Source organism: Vipera berus (assembly GCF_964194415.1).
Source record: "Vipera berus genome assembly, chromosome: 5".
Taxonomy (NCBI): Eukaryota; Metazoa; Chordata; class Lepidosauria; order Squamata; family Viperidae; genus Vipera; species Vipera berus.
This window is the reverse complement of record NC_138207.1, coordinates 2,185,578-2,200,577: the sequence shown is the minus strand read 5'-3', so window position 1 is coordinate 2,200,577 and position 15,000 is coordinate 2,185,578. Positions and strand designations below refer to the sequence as shown.

Below are 15,000 nucleotides of genomic sequence, written 5' to 3'. Positions count from 1 at the left end.
AGCGCTTTGCTTAGAGACCGCGGGAAGTTACAACGGCATCGGGGGGAAACGTGTGACCGGTGGCCTTTTTATTCCTTCCCCCCCCACGCACACTTAATGACCGTTGTAGCATCCCCGGGGTCACGTGATCACCCTTGGCGACTGACTCGTACTTGCGACGGTCGCAGTGTCCCCGGGGAGAGGGCACGTGATTTCCCCTTTGGCAACCGCCTGACAGGCAGAGTCAACGAGGAAAGGCACAATTCACTCGGGCACCGTGCGACTCACTTAACGACCGCGGTGGTCCCCTTAACAACGATCGTAAAGTGGGGCAAACCTCGCTCATGTTGCCTGGCAACGTAGATTTTGGCCTCAGTTGCGGTGGTGATGATGATGATGATGTTGGAAGAGACCTTGGAGGTCGTCTAGTCCAACCCCCTGTTCAAGTCGAGCTGAATATGGGGTTCCACCAGGGAACAAGGGAGTCATTTCCACAGAGGAGGAGGAGGAGGAGGGGGGGGGAACGAGGAGGAGGAGAAGCAGGAGGGGAAGGAGGAGGAAGACTATGAGGCCTTTGTGCTTTCAGAGCTGGGTGGCTTTCTTGCAGACATTTCATGACCCAACTAGGTAACATCATCAGTGCTAGAAGAGGGGGGGACTTGCAAAGAGGAGGAGGAGAAGAGAAAGAAAGAAAGAAAGAAAGAAAGAAAGAAAGAAAGAAAGAAAGAAAGAAAGAAAGAAAGAAAGAGAAAGAAAGAAGAAAGAAAGAAAGAAAGAAAGAAAGAAAGAAAGAAAGAAAGAAAGAAAAAAAGAAAGAAAGAAAGAAAGAAAGAAAGGGGATTTTTATATTGTTATTGATTGTTTTAGCTGGGCTACTATTTAATTCTTTTTAATTTTTGTATCCTGTATTTTTTATATGTGCCCTGTTCACCGCCCTGAGTCCTTCGGGAGAAGGGCGGTATACAAATATAATAAAATAATAAAGAATAAAGAAAGAAAGAAAGGAGGGAATGAGGAGGGAATGAGGAGGAGGGAGGGTGGGCGGAAAGATAAAGGAAGGGAAGAGGGAAGGAGAAAGGAAGGAAAAGAAGAAGAGGAAGGAAGGAGGAGGAGGAGAAAATAAGAGGAGGAAGAAGAGGAGGAGGAGGAGAAAAGAGGAAGAAGAAGAAAGGAGGAATTATTATTATTGTTGTTGTTGTTTTCCAAGGATTTGTCCTGCTCTGGTCCAGAGCATCCCTTCCCTGGCACTGCCACAGGTGTTTTGAGACTTTCCGGGGGGGGGGGGAATGGGTGCAGAAAAGGGGGGAGAATTGCTCTCAGCCCACCCACCCCCCCGGGGGCATTGCTAAGGATAGCTGCTCCATCTGGCCTGTTGCTTAGGCAAAGAAATGGGGGGGATTTTTACTCTGGAATTGCTCTGCATCACCATCACACCTCACGGAAACAAAGCATTCTCCATTTTAAGGGGGGGGCAGGCAGAAGGGAGGGGCTCCTTCTGCCCCACCTGCAGGACTGTCCCAAAGGGAGAAGGCCAGGTGGGACAAGCGGCCCGGCTTCAAAGTAGGCCATTGGGAAGAAGAGCAAGCGGGCTGTCCCATCTGGCAGTGGCCTTGAGGACTAGGAACTTGCCTTCCTGCCACGGCCAGCAGGTCATCTCCGATGAGGAAGGGCTTTGGAGGGTGGCTGATTTGGCTGCGGAGGAGAAAAGTCGGGGCCTTCCTTTTGAGCGGCTGCTCAAATAAATTCGCGCCGGCAAAATGGAGGAGATTTTTCAGTCCTTCCGGGGAAGGAATGGCGGCCAAGCTGGCAGTGGGTTGTTTTGATGAAGGGAGCCTGTGTAGGTAGCAGCCTTTCTCAAGGCAGGCAGTTGGGAGACGTGTGGACTACAACTCCCAGAATTCCCTAGCCAGCCATGGGAATAGAAGGCCACACACCTTCAAGGTTGAAAAACATGGGAACGTTTGGTTGGGTGTCAAAAATTAATTGGGAAGCTTCAGTTAATTCTACAATACATCAAACCTGTCATGTATCATCATGTGTAGGATGAATTATATTTAAAGACTTCCTTCCTTCCTTCCTTCCTTCCTTCCTTCCTTCCTTCCTTCCTTCCTTCCTTCCTTCCTTCCTTCCTTCCTTTTCTCATTCCCATTTCCTTGCTTTTCTTATCTTCCTTCCTTCCTCTCATTCCCATTTCCTTGCTTTTCCTTCCTTCCTTCCTTCCTTCCTTCCTTCCTTCCTTCCTTCCTTCCTTCCTTCCTCTCATTCTCATTTCCTTGCTTTACCTATCTTCTTTCTTTCTTTCTTTCTTTCTTTCTTTCTTTCTTTCTTTCTTTCTTTCTCTTCCTTTCTTTCTTTCTCTTCCTTCCTTCCTTCCTTCCTTCCTTCCTTCCTTCCTTCCTTCCTTCCTTCCTTCCTCTCATTCTCATTTCCTTGCTTTACCTATCTTCTTTCTTTCTTTCTTTCTTTCTTTCTTTCTTTCTTTCTTTCCCTCCCTCCCTCCCTCCCTCCCTCCCTCCCTCCCTCCCACCCTTCCTTCCTTCCTTCCTTCCTTCCTTCCTTCCTTCCTTCCTTCCTTCCTTCCTTCCTCTTTCTTCTCATTCCTGTTTCTTTGCTTTCCTTATCTTCCATCCTTTTCCTTCTTCCCTCCCTCCCTCCCTCTCACTCCCATTTCCTTCCTTTCTGTTCCTATCTTCCTTATCCACCCATCCACCGTCTGCAAGTCTTGCATGCACTCAGCCATCACCTTAAGCTGTAGTCGGTCCATTGAGCAACAGGTTTCACCTAGTTCCCGAACCCACCCATTTCTTGGGCTCACACTGGGAAAAGGGATCCGGGATCCCCTGGATCTCCTCCCTGGGCCGCCCAAGGGATCACCGCTCCGCTTCCTCTTCCTTTCCCCTTTTGCGCCGCATCGGTGCATCTGTGGCAGGTCCACCCTGTGCATTGTTGGGCGCCTTGCCAGGAGCCGGTGATAATCCCCAGCGGTGGGAAGGAGCCTTCCGGGCCACGGCCCGGGTGTGGGTCCCACGCGGGCCAGGTAAAGGAAGGCAAGCTCTCCGCCACTGCCGGCACCCGGCTGGGCACGTGGCGCCTGGAGGATCCAGACCGCTGCCCTCTGGCCTGGCTGAGTGGCAGACAAAAGCTGGCGCTTGTTGAGCGCTTGTTGAGCGATGCTTTTGTGCAGCCGGATCGGTGATTCACGGTCTGGAACAGCAGGAGCGGGGGGGGGGTAATATTATACACACACACACACACACACACACACACACACACGGCCTCTTGCAGTGCAGACTCTCCGTCTTGAGCTCATGAGGCTCCCAACCAACCTGAGATCACCAAGGCGACGAAGAGCCCGCCGGGCACATCACTTGGCCAACCCTGGCACCGTTCCTCCCAGACGGAAAAGGGGGGGAAGGGCGCCTTTTCATCCGGCTCCCCCCAAAGGGGCTGATTCCTGCGGATTTCGGTCTTGAGATGGCCTCCAAAGCAGCCCTTGCCAGGCCGGTCAGATCCCCCCCCCGCCCCCTCTGCCCACCCAGCAGCCGGGAGACAGTGTGTGTGTGGGGGGACCAGGCAGAGGATTCGTCTCCAGGATACAATATCAATTCTCCTTTGATATTTTCCCCCTCTCCCCTTCCTTTCTCCTTCCTTCCTTCCTTCCTTCCTTCCTTCCTTCCCCCTCTCATTCCTCCCTCCTTCCTTTCCTTCCTTCCTTCCTCCCTCCCTCCCTCTCATTCCCATTTTCTTCCTTCCTCCCTCCCTCCCTCCCTCCTTTCCTTCCTTCCTTTCCTCCCTCCCTCCCTCCCTCCCTCTCATTCCCATCTCCTTCCTTCCTTCCTCCCTCCCTCCCTCCATTACTCTCATTCCCATCTCTTTCCTTCCTCCCTCCCCCTCTCATTCCCATCTCCATTCCTCCTTCCTTTCCTTCCTTCCTCCCTCCCTCCATTCCTCCCTCCTTCCTTTCCTTCCTTCCTCCCTCCCTCCCTCTCATTCCCATCTCCTTCCTTCCTCCCTCCCTCCCTCCATTCCTCCCTCCTTCCTTTCCTTCCTCCCTCCCTCCCTCTCATTCCCATCTCCTTCCTTCCTTCCTCCCTCCCTCCATTCCTCCTTCCTTTCCTTCCTCCCTCCCTCCCTCCATTCCTCCCTCCTTCCTTTCCTCCCTCCCTCTCATTCCCATCTCCTTCCTTCCTTCCTCCCTCCCTCCATTCCTCCCTCCTTCCTTTCCTTCCTTCCTCCCTCTCTTTGCCATCCCCTTCCTTCCTCTCACAACATCACATTCTCACCCCATGTATGAAAGTATTTATCCAGAATTTCACGGATCTTCCTCTTCGGCAGAACCCCTAGTTTCACAAGGGGGATTTTGCAAAGTCTGGGCTGATTAGCTAAGCTGGGTCGGGGCCGGCTAGAATTTGGATGGGGACCTCCGCGATCTCCTCCTGACCGGGAAGACAGGAAATGAAGCACAAATACCATCCAAGACAAACCACGTAGGTCCCGTTCCTCAGGCATCTCTGCCTGGCTTTCCCCAGCAGCTCTTGAGGAATCCGTGGGGGGAAATGGGATTTTTCAGTCCGATACTTCTCCAGCCTTGCCTTTCAACGCTCTGTGATGGAGCAGCATCTCCCAGCAGGCAGCTCTCCCCAGCAGGAAATCTGCACAGATAGTCCTCGACTTATGACCGTCATTGGGAATCTGGCTGTAAGTCCTTGAGGTCATAAGTTGAGGCACACTCACCCTTTTCCACAGTGGTTGTTAAGCAAAGGCCACAATCATTACGTGAATCCATTCATTTGAATGGGCATATTTTTTGCAAGAAACCAGCAAAGAAAAATCCCAAAAACTTATAGTTTGATCATGTGACCATGGAATGACTTGCATTATCTTATCTTATCTTATCTTATCTTATCTTATCTTATCTTATCTTATCTTATCTTATCTTATCTTATCTTATCTTATCTTATCTTATCTTATCATCTTATCTTATCATCTCATCTCATCTTATCTTATCTTATCTTATCTTATCATCTTATCTTATCATCTTCTCTTATCTTATCATCTCATCTCATCTCATCTCATCTCATCTTATCTTATCTTATCTTATCTTATCTTATCTTGCCTTACCTTACCTTACCTTACCTTACCTTACCTTACCTTACCTTACCTTACCTTACCTTACCTTACCTTACCATTTTAGAATAGAATAGAATATAGAATAAATAGAATAGAATATAGAATGTAGAATGTAAAATATAGAATGTAGAATAGAATATAGACTAGGAGAAGAGAAGAGAAGAGAAGAGAAGAGAAGAGAAGAGAAGAGAAGAGAAGAGAAGAGAAGAGAAGAGAAGAGAAGAAGGAAATAGAATAGAATAGAATAGAATAGAATAGAATAGAATAGAATAGAATAGAATAGAATTATGGGATGGAATAGAATAGAATAGAATAGAATAGAATAGAATAGAATAGAATAGAATAGAATAGAATAGAATAGAATAGAATAGAATATAAGAATAGAATAGAATAGAATAGAATAGAATAGAATAGAATAGAATAGAATAGAATAGAATAGAATAGAATAGAATAGAATAGAATAGAGCTGGAAGGGACCTTGGAGGTCTTCTAGTCCAGCCCCCTGCTCAAGCAGGAGAGCCTATACCATCTCAGACAGGTGACTGTCTAGCCTCTTCTTAAAAACCTCCAGGGATGGAACGCCCACGATTTCATCGCAATCTCAATCTTAGCATTTTATCTTAATCTCTATCTCTGCCTTGTCTTAATCTCAATCTCAATCTCAATCTTATTTCATCCTGTGACCTTTACCTTAATCTTAGCTTGTGTTATTTTTATTTTATTTTTATTTCTGCATGGCAGCCACGCAAATGTTCTCAGTAAATCATAAGTCAAACAGTCCAGCCTTTTGCAGGGTGGGTGTGCAGCTCCTTTCTCCGAGACTCAGCCAGGCCTTTCTCTTCTTTTTCTTCCCCCTCCAGGTGACTTCCCGCCTCCCCCCCCTCCGCCCCCACCACCTCCCCCCTCGGCAGACAACCTGGGGAGCTTCTCACCAGCCGCGGGGTCCTTCCTGCTGCCCCCTCCTCCGGATGAAGCCTTTTCCAACCTCCAGGTAAGGAGGGTCAGTCCAGTGAGATGAATAGAATAGAGCTGGAAGGGACCTTGGAGGTCTTCTAGTCCAGCCCTCCCCCCTGTTTAAGCAGGAGAACCTACACCATCTCAGAAAGGTGATTGTCTAGGGGTAGGCAACCTTGGCTCTTTTATGACCCGTGGACTTCAACTCCCAGAATTCCTCAGCCAGCATGGGGGAACTATGGCCCCCTTGGTGACTTGCGGACTTCAACTCCCAGAATTCCTCAGCCAGCGTGGGGGAACTATGGCCCCTTCATGACTCGTGGACTTCAACTCCCAGAATTCCTCAGCCAGCGTGGGGGAACTATGGCCCCTTCATGACTCGCGGACTTCAACTCCCAGAATTCCTCAGCCAGTGTGGGGGAACTGTGGCCCCTTCATGACTCGCGGACTTCAACTCCCAGAATTCCTCAGCCAGTGTGGGGGAACTGTGGCCCTTTCATGATTTGTAGACTTCAACTCCCAGAATTCCTGAGCCAGCGTGGGGGAACTATGGCCGCTTCATGACTTGCGGACTTCAACTCCCAGAATTCCTGAGCCAGCCATGCTGAGGGGAAATGGAGAGGTTTCCAAGCTGAGCCATGCTGGCTGAGGAATTCTGGGAGTTGAAGTCCACAAGTCATAAAAGAGCCAAGGTTGCCTACCCGTGCGACTCACTTAACAATAGCAGCGATTCACTTAAGAACAGGTGCGCCAGGAAGGTCGCAAAATGGGGCAAAACTCACTTAACAAGCGTTTCATTTAGCAACAAAAGTTTTGAGCTCAGCGGTGGCCGTAGGAGGAGGAGCGCCTGTTACTTATCGGTTAGATTCAGATTCCACGTTTCCTTCAGAAGCTCCTCCCATTTTCCTGTCTTAACAACAACCCTGTAAAATAGACCAGGTTAAGAATGAGCTAATGCGGTTGTGTGTTTCTGTGGGTCCCACACAACATCCCTGATTCTGCTGACAGGCCTTGTTGCTCCACGTTGCCAAGATTTGCCACAAACCCTTTGAATCACGGTCAGTTGCGTAGTGAGGCTTCTTCCGTTTTGAATTCCCAAATGTTTGTTTTTTTCCACCCAGCAAGGAGCATATTTGGTGGGTGAAGGAGTCACACAGTACAACTGGCGGCATATTGTGGTTTATTAAACAATCATGTCGCCCAATAGACAGAATCCTGCTGGTTCCAGGAAGATAAATTTCAAGAAAGGGTAAAGGGAAGGACCAATAATAAAATATTGATTGTAATCTAAATGAACAAAGAGAAGGACTTAACTCAGGACTGGAGGAACAGCCAATTCTGCAAAGAACTCTTAGGGCCTAACCCAGCAGTAGCCACCATAGTCATAAACCATCATAATGATGGTGGATACTGATGTCCCAGAAGCACTCCAGAAGATGTTGGGAAGAGCAAATGACTCGTATTTATGACGGTGGCAGAGTTCTGGACTCAGCAAAGTCAGAGGAAGCCAGATTCACTTAACAATGGTGTTACTAACTTAGCAACTGCAGTGACTCGTTTAACGACAAGGCAAGAAAGGTTGTAAAACGGGGCAAAAGTTACTTAACAATCGTTTCACTCAGCAAGAGAAATTTTGGACTCAGTTGTGGGTGAATGTCGAGGGCTCCCCTGTTCTGTACCAGCCTGCTACCGGCCCTGCAGAAAAGGCAGGGACAACCCCTTTTACAAGAAGGCAAGAGGCTGGAATTACGCCTGCCAAATTTATTGCTACAAAAACAAATAGAACAAGACACGAACCAAGAAACAGGAGCTTTTCAAGCGGTTGCCTTCAGCAAACCAGCCCTCCCATGCATTCCCCCTTAAATACAGTTCAGGGCGTGGCTTCTCTCTGCCTCCTTCCGAGGTGCCCCACTGCCTTCCTCTGTTTACTCCTGATTGACTGCCTCCTGCATCGGGCGTCCTTGAACAAGGCCAGCTGTGGGTCATCTTCATCCACGCTGTCAGGCTCACACAGCTGGGTCTGCATCGTGACCAGATGAGAGGGGCCTGGCTGAGGGTTCTGCGGAGCCTCAATATTATTCTCAGCAAGCTCTTCAACACCCCCCTCCTCCTCCTCCTCTGAGTCGTCCAACCCAACTGCAGAACCCACAGGCTGACCCTGAATCACAACATCCCCGTAGCGCAGAATGTGCAGAGTGGATCCCGGGGGATTGTAGGGATCCTCACCGATCGGCAACCAGCTTGCAAGTGGGTCTCCAAAGGCAGACCCATGAAGAGAGCGCTGCAGGAGTCTGGCTGCACGTTTAGAAGGACGTCACGTTCTAGGGGCCGTCTTGTGAACATTTGGCCACCCCGATTCAGGACAAGTTGGAAAAAGCTTGAATCGCCCTTATAGAAGGGGTCCCCAACCTGTGGGCCCTGAGGAGTTATAATAAAGTTGGAAGGGACCTGGGAGGTCATCTAGTCCAACCCCCCGCTCAGGCAGGAAACCCTATACCATTACAGACAAATGGCCGTCCAGTCTCTTCTTAAAAACTTCCAGTGTTGGAGCATTTACCGCTTCTGGAGGCAGGTTGTTCCACTGGTTAGTTGTTCTCACTGTCAGGAAGTTTCTCCTTAGTTCCAGGTTGCTTCTCTGCTTGATTAGTTTCCATCCGTTGCTTCTTCTCCTGCCCTGGGGCGCTTTGGAGAATAGCTTGGCTCCCTCTTCTTTGGGGCAGCCCCTGAGATATTGGAACACTGCTATCATGTCACCCCTCGTCCTTCTCTTCATTAAACTACACATACCCAATTCCAGCAACCGTTCCCGATATGTTTTAGCCTCCAGTCCCCCAATCATCTTTGTTGCTCTTCTCTGTACTCTTTCTAGCGTCTCGACATCTTTTTTACATCGTGGTGACCAAAAATGGACGCCGTATTCCAAGTGTGGCCTTACCAAGGCCTTGTAAAGTGGTATTAGTACTTCACGTGATCTTGATTCTATCCCTCTGTTAATGTAGCCTAGGATTGTGTTGGGCTTTTTGGCAGCTGCAGCGCACGGCTGGCTCCTATTTAAGGGATCGTCCACTAGGACTCCGAGATCCCTCTCACAGATGCTACTATTGAGCAAGTTACCACCTATACTATACCTGTCCATTTGGTTTTTCTTGGAGTTGCGAACCTGTGTGCATTTGCCAGACACTCCCCTGCCCCAACCAAGCTGCAAAACTGGAATTCTTTGGGAATTCTGCCTTAGAGGAAAGTGAGGGAGCAACATCTCCCCTGCTGTGGAGCTGTCCAGGGTCCTGATGGTGCCAGTCTCCATTACAGCCGGAATCTTTTTCTCTCGCTTCATATCTGCTCGCTTCATGGAATCCTAGGGTTGGAGGGGAACTTGGAGGTCTTCTAGTCCAACCCCCTGCCCAGGATCATAGAATCCTAGGGCTGGAAGGGACCTTGGAGGTCTTCTAGCCCAACTCACTGCCCAAGATCATAGAATCATAAGGCTGGAAGGGACCTTGGAGATCTTCTAGTCCAGGGGTAGGCAACCTTGGTTCTTTTATGACTCGTGGACTTCAACTCCCAGAATTCCTCAGCCAGCATGGCTCAGCTTGGAAACCTCTCCCTTTCCCCTCAGCGCGGCTGGCTCAGGAATTCTGGGAGTTGAAGTCCACGAGTCATAAAAGAGCCGAGGTTGCCTACCCCTCTTCTAGTGCACCCTACTGTCCAATATCATAGAATCCTAGGGCTGAAAGGGCCTTTGGAGGTCCTCTCATCCAACCCCCTGCCCAGGATCATAGAATCCTAGGGCTGGAAGGGACGTTGGAGGTCTTCTAGTCCACCCCCTTGCCCAAGATCATAGAATCCTAGGGCTGGAAGGGATCTTGCCACCAGAGGTTGTGGGTACTCCAACACTGGAGGTTTTTTAGAAGAGACTGGCCAACCCTTTGTCTGGAATGGCCTAGGGTGTCCTGCTTGAGCAGGGGGCTGGACTACAAGACCTCCGAGGTCCCTTCCAACTGTATCATTCTGTGTTCTAACCTTGGTGATGATGGGGGCGGAAGGCGGCAGCTTTGACATTTAAGGTCAGCTGGATACGGAGGGAGAGAAATTCAAGGCTCAAGGAGCACGGCAAGCTTCTTCCCATCGGCTGCCCTGCTGGGCTTTTGTTTTTGCCGCCCTCGGCATGCCACTCTGCCAGGCTGGGCATTTCCAGGAACGGCGGATTCCTGCTTGCCAAGTCTGCCTCCCCCTGCCATCGTTCGGCGGTGCCAGGTTGCCACCCAGCCTGTGAATTCTATCAAAGCCCTCATTAAACCTTAATTCACGTCGCCCCAGAAGAAGGCAAGGATGGCATGGGTGCCGGCATCAGGCAAAGAAATCAGAAGGGAAACAGTGGCCGTAATTATCGGCAACGAGTTCTGGGCTGTAATTTGATTAATTGGAAAGGAAAGGAAGAGGCCAGCTTTTCTTGGCTTCTTGGGAAGGGCTGTCTAGAATCTCTTGCAGGAGCTGCTGGGAGCATGTAGGAGGCCTCAGTCGGGATGCAGAGGACCAGAAAACAGCCCCCCCAAAAAAATTTCATTTCCAGGTAGTCCTCGAGTTATGACCATTCCTTTAGTGACTGCTCAAAGTTAAAAAATTGACTTCTTTCACACAACCGTTGCAGCACCCCTCCCCCATGCTCGCGTGATCAAAATTCAGACACTTGGCAACTGGCTCATATTTATGACGGTTGGCACCACGTGATCCCCTTTTGCGACCTTCTGCCGAAAAGTAAAGTCAATGGGGAGAAGTTGGATTCACTTCCCGACTGTGTCACTCACTTAACAACTGGATTCCCTTAAAATGGGGGCAAAAACTCGCCTTACCGCTGGCTCGTTTAGCAACGGAAACTTTGGGCTTCATGGTGGACGTAAATCGAGGACTTACCTGTAATTAGATGTGGGTGCTGCCCGTCTCGTCTAGAGGTGACGGGATTGCAGGAAGGAGAAGCTGGTCAGGGGGGGGGGAAATGTGATTTTGCTTTTCATTGCCATGTTAAACCGAATTAACGTTTGGGCACAGCCATGTGGAATCCAAATATGGATTTAAAATCCTGTCGAAACGAGTAGTGTGTGCAAGAAAATCCAATGTGAAGTCAAGAGTTGGATGATGGGGGTGTCCCATTTTGCAGCTGGTTAATAAATTAGAAAAAAAAATAAGATCTTCTGCTTAGTACCGCTTTACAAGGCCTTGGTAAGGCCACACTTGGAATCCGGCATCCAGTTTTGGTCACCACGATGTAAAAAAGATGTTGAGACTCTGGAAAGAGTGCAGAGAAGAGCAACAAAGATGATCAGGGGACTGGAGGCGAAAACATATTGGGAACGGTTGCTGGAATTGGGTATGTCTAGTCTAACGAAGAGAAGGACGAGGGGTGACATGATAGCAGCCTTCCAGTATCTCAGGGGCTGCCCCAAAGAAGAGGGAGTCAAGCTCTTCTCCAAAGCGCACGAAGGCAGGACAAGAAGCAACGGATGGAAACTAACCAAGGAGAGAAGCAACCTGGAACTAAGGAGAAACTTCCTGACAGTGAGAACAATTAACCAGTGGAACTCCTTGCCTCCAGAAGTTGTGAATGCTCTAACACTGGAAGTTTCCAAGGAAAGATTTGACCGAGATGAAATAAGATCTCCTTCTCTGGGCAGGGGGGTTAGACTAGAAGACCTCCAAGATCCCTTCCAGCTCTGTTATTCTATATTCTAAGATCCCACCTCCACCCTGTTTGTTATGCATTGGTCCTTTTTTTATCTAGCTCTGGGGTTGATTTAAACGTTTTTAAGTTTTTTTTTAAAATTCCATTTATATCCCGCTTTTCTCCGAAGACTCAGAGCGGCTTACAAGCTTAACAAGTTCTTGTGTATTTTATTGTATATATTTATCAAATTCAGATGCCGTCCCTCTGGGCGGCTTAAAACATAACAAGAACCGTAAGATAAAAGATTAAAACTGCAAGGGGACATTAACGTTAAAAATGAGCTAAAATGGGAACGGGGAACATTCAACAGGGTGGAGATGGGATCTTTTGTTTAATCCAGAAACCCACCCCCTGGTTTTAAGGGATTCTGTTTTTTGCTCTAATACGGAAAGGATCCAATTGTTTCAGCCAAAAAAGTCCACGGATTCCTGCCAGGATACGAGATTTCCCATCCCATTGGGAGTGGATGTGGCTTGGCCCATCTGTGAATGTTGCAGTTAAGAAGCAACTTTATAAGGGATTTTGGAAAGCAGAGATTAACAATTAAAAGCAACCCCCCCCCCCAAACAGTTGCAAAACTGAGAGGATTAGTTCCCTTCCCAAGGGAATCAAGATTTTTTTTTTAATCACAGCAGCCAAGGATTGTCGCTCTTTGTAGAATCTTAAAATGGAAGGAACTTTGTGTCCAGCTATCCCAGGATCCATAAACTCATGGAAGAGATTCTTTATAGCTCAGGGATGGAGGAGGAGGAGGAGGAGGAGGAGGAGATAAGATAAACTTTATTGTCATTTTTTACTGTGGGCACAACGGCACACATTTTATTTATTTATTTTATTTTATTTTATCACATTTATATACCGCCCTTTCCCAAAGGACTCAGGGCGGTTTACAGGGTGAATTAAAAAACAAAGATACAAAAGTTAAAAACAAATTTAAAAAAATTATATTCGTCCCTGCATAAGTAAAACCCCAGTTAAAATTAAGATTAAAGCTAAAATTAGAATTCTCAGCCTGGGCCAGAAAGCTCAAAGAGCCAGGTCTTCAGGTCCCGGCAGAATGAACGGAGGTCGGGGGCGGTCCTAAGCTCCACTGGCAGCTGGTTCCAAAGGGCAGGCGCCCCCACTGAGAAGGCCCTATCCCTGGGTGTCGTCCGCCGGCAATCTCTTACCGGCGGCACCCTGAGAAGGCCCTCCCTGTGGGAGCGCACTGGACGAAGGGAGTTTGATGCCGGCAGCAGGTGTTCCCTCAAATATCCCGGACCCAAGCCATGTAGGGCTTTATAGGTCATCACCAGCACCTTGAATCTCACCCGGAGGGCAACCGGGAGCCAATGCAGCTCGCGGAGTAGAGGTGTTACATGGAAGTATCGGGAAACCCCCATCACAACTCGCGCGGCCGCATTCTGCACCAGCTGAAGCCTCCGAGTGGTCCTCAAGGGCAGCCCCATGTAGAGAGCGTTGCAGTAGTCTAAACGGGAGGTCACGAGCGCACGAGTGACTGTGCGTAGGGCATCTCGGTCCAGGTAGGGTCGCAACTGGCGCACCAGGCGAACCTGGGCAAAAGCCCCCCTGGTCACGGCTCCTATATGGTCTTCAAAATTGAGTCGTGAATCCAGGAGGACGCCTAAGTTGCGAGCCCTATCAATGGGGGGGGTAACACCTCACCCCCCCATCGTTAGAGATGGAATAGTCTGGTTGACCCGATATGCCGATATGCACAGCCACTCAGTCTTGGCGGGATTGAGACGAAGCCTGTTTCTCCCCATCCAGACCTGGACCGCCTCCAGGCAGCGGGACATCACGGCGAGGGCATCGCTGGGTTGGTTCGGGGTGGAAAGAAAAAGTTGGGTATTATCAGCGTACTGATGATACCCCACCCCGAAACCACGAATGACTTCACCCAGCGGCTTCATATAGATGTTGAACAGGAGGGGCGAGAGAACCGACCCCTGAGGAACTCCACAAATGAGAGGCCTTGGGGCGGATCTCTGCCCTCCCGTCAACACCGACTGCGAACGGCCCAGGAGATAGGAGGAGAACCACCGTAAAACGGTGCCTCCCACTCCCAACCCCCTGAGACGCCGCAGTAGGATACCATGGTCGATGGTATCAAAAGCCGCTGAGAGGTCTAATGGGACTAGGACAGAGAAACAACCCCTGTCCTGAGCCGCCAGAGATCATTCACCAGCGCGACCAATGCCGTCTCCGTGCTGTATCCGGGCCTGAAACCCGATTGGTACGGGTCCAGATAATCAGTTTCCTCCAGGAACAGAGGAAGCTGATGCGCCACCACACTCTCAACAACCTTCGCAAAAAAGCGGAGGTTGGAGACCGGACGATAGTTATTTAAAACAGCCGGGTCCAGGACAGGCTTCTTGAGGAGGGGTCTCACCACCGCCTCCTTCAAGGCGGCAGGGAAGATACCCTCCTTCAAAGAAGCAGTTATTACTGCATGGAACCAGCCTCGTGTCCCCTCCCGGGCCGCATAAGCTAGCCAGGAGGGGCACGGATCCAACAAACAGGTGGTGGTGCTCAGCCTCCCCATGATCCTGTCCACATCATCAGGGGAAACAGGATCGAACTCAGTCCAGATAACATGCTCAAGACCGTCCGATTCCTCCACGTCAGACTCTGCCCAGTCAGAGTCCAGACCGGTCCGGATCTGAGCGATTTTGTCCGCCAGATGATGACTAAACTCCTCGGCTCGTCCCCGTAAGGGATCCTCCCTCACCTCCTGATTAAGGAGGGAGCGAGTCACCCTAAACAGGGCGGCCGGGAGATTATCTGTGGACGCGATGAGGGCAGTGAAGTAGTTAGACTTCGCCGTCCTTATCGCCGCAAGATAAGACCTTATAAAGGTTCTTAACTGCAATCGGTCGGATTCGGATCGGCTGGACCTCCAACCGCTCTCTAGACCCCGTCTCCAACGCTTCATCTCCCGGAGCTCCGCAGAGAACCACGGAGCCCAGCGGGATCTGCGCCGGGTCAGAGGTCGCAAGGGTACAACACAGTCAAGTGCCCCGGCGGCCGCCCTTTCCCAGGCATCCACCAGGGCATCGACTGGGCTGTGGGTAAGGGTGATGGGTATAGACCCAAGCGCCCTCTGGAACCGTTCCGGGTCCATTAGGCGCCTGGGGCGGAACCACCTGGTCGGTTCCGCAGCCCAGCGGCGGGGGGTGGCATAACAGAAGACCAGCCGCAGGAGATAATGATCTGAC

The 15,000-nt window shown here is 49.9% G+C and overlaps 1 protein-coding gene across 1 annotated transcript in view; it reads left to right on the top strand.

The window, feature by feature from the left end:
- The window catches only part of LPP (LIM domain containing preferred translocation partner in lipoma), a gene marked incomplete at its 3' end in the record, with an annotated part of 145,524 nt that overhangs the window by 81,813 nt on the left and 48,711 nt on the right, over positions 1-15,000 (top strand). Inside the window, exon 4 of the mRNA XM_081329958.1 lies at positions 5,970-6,100. Coding sequence (XP_081186084.1) covers positions 5,970-6,100 — 131 coding nt within the window. The remainder of the gene's footprint in view (positions 1-5,969; positions 6,101-15,000) is intronic.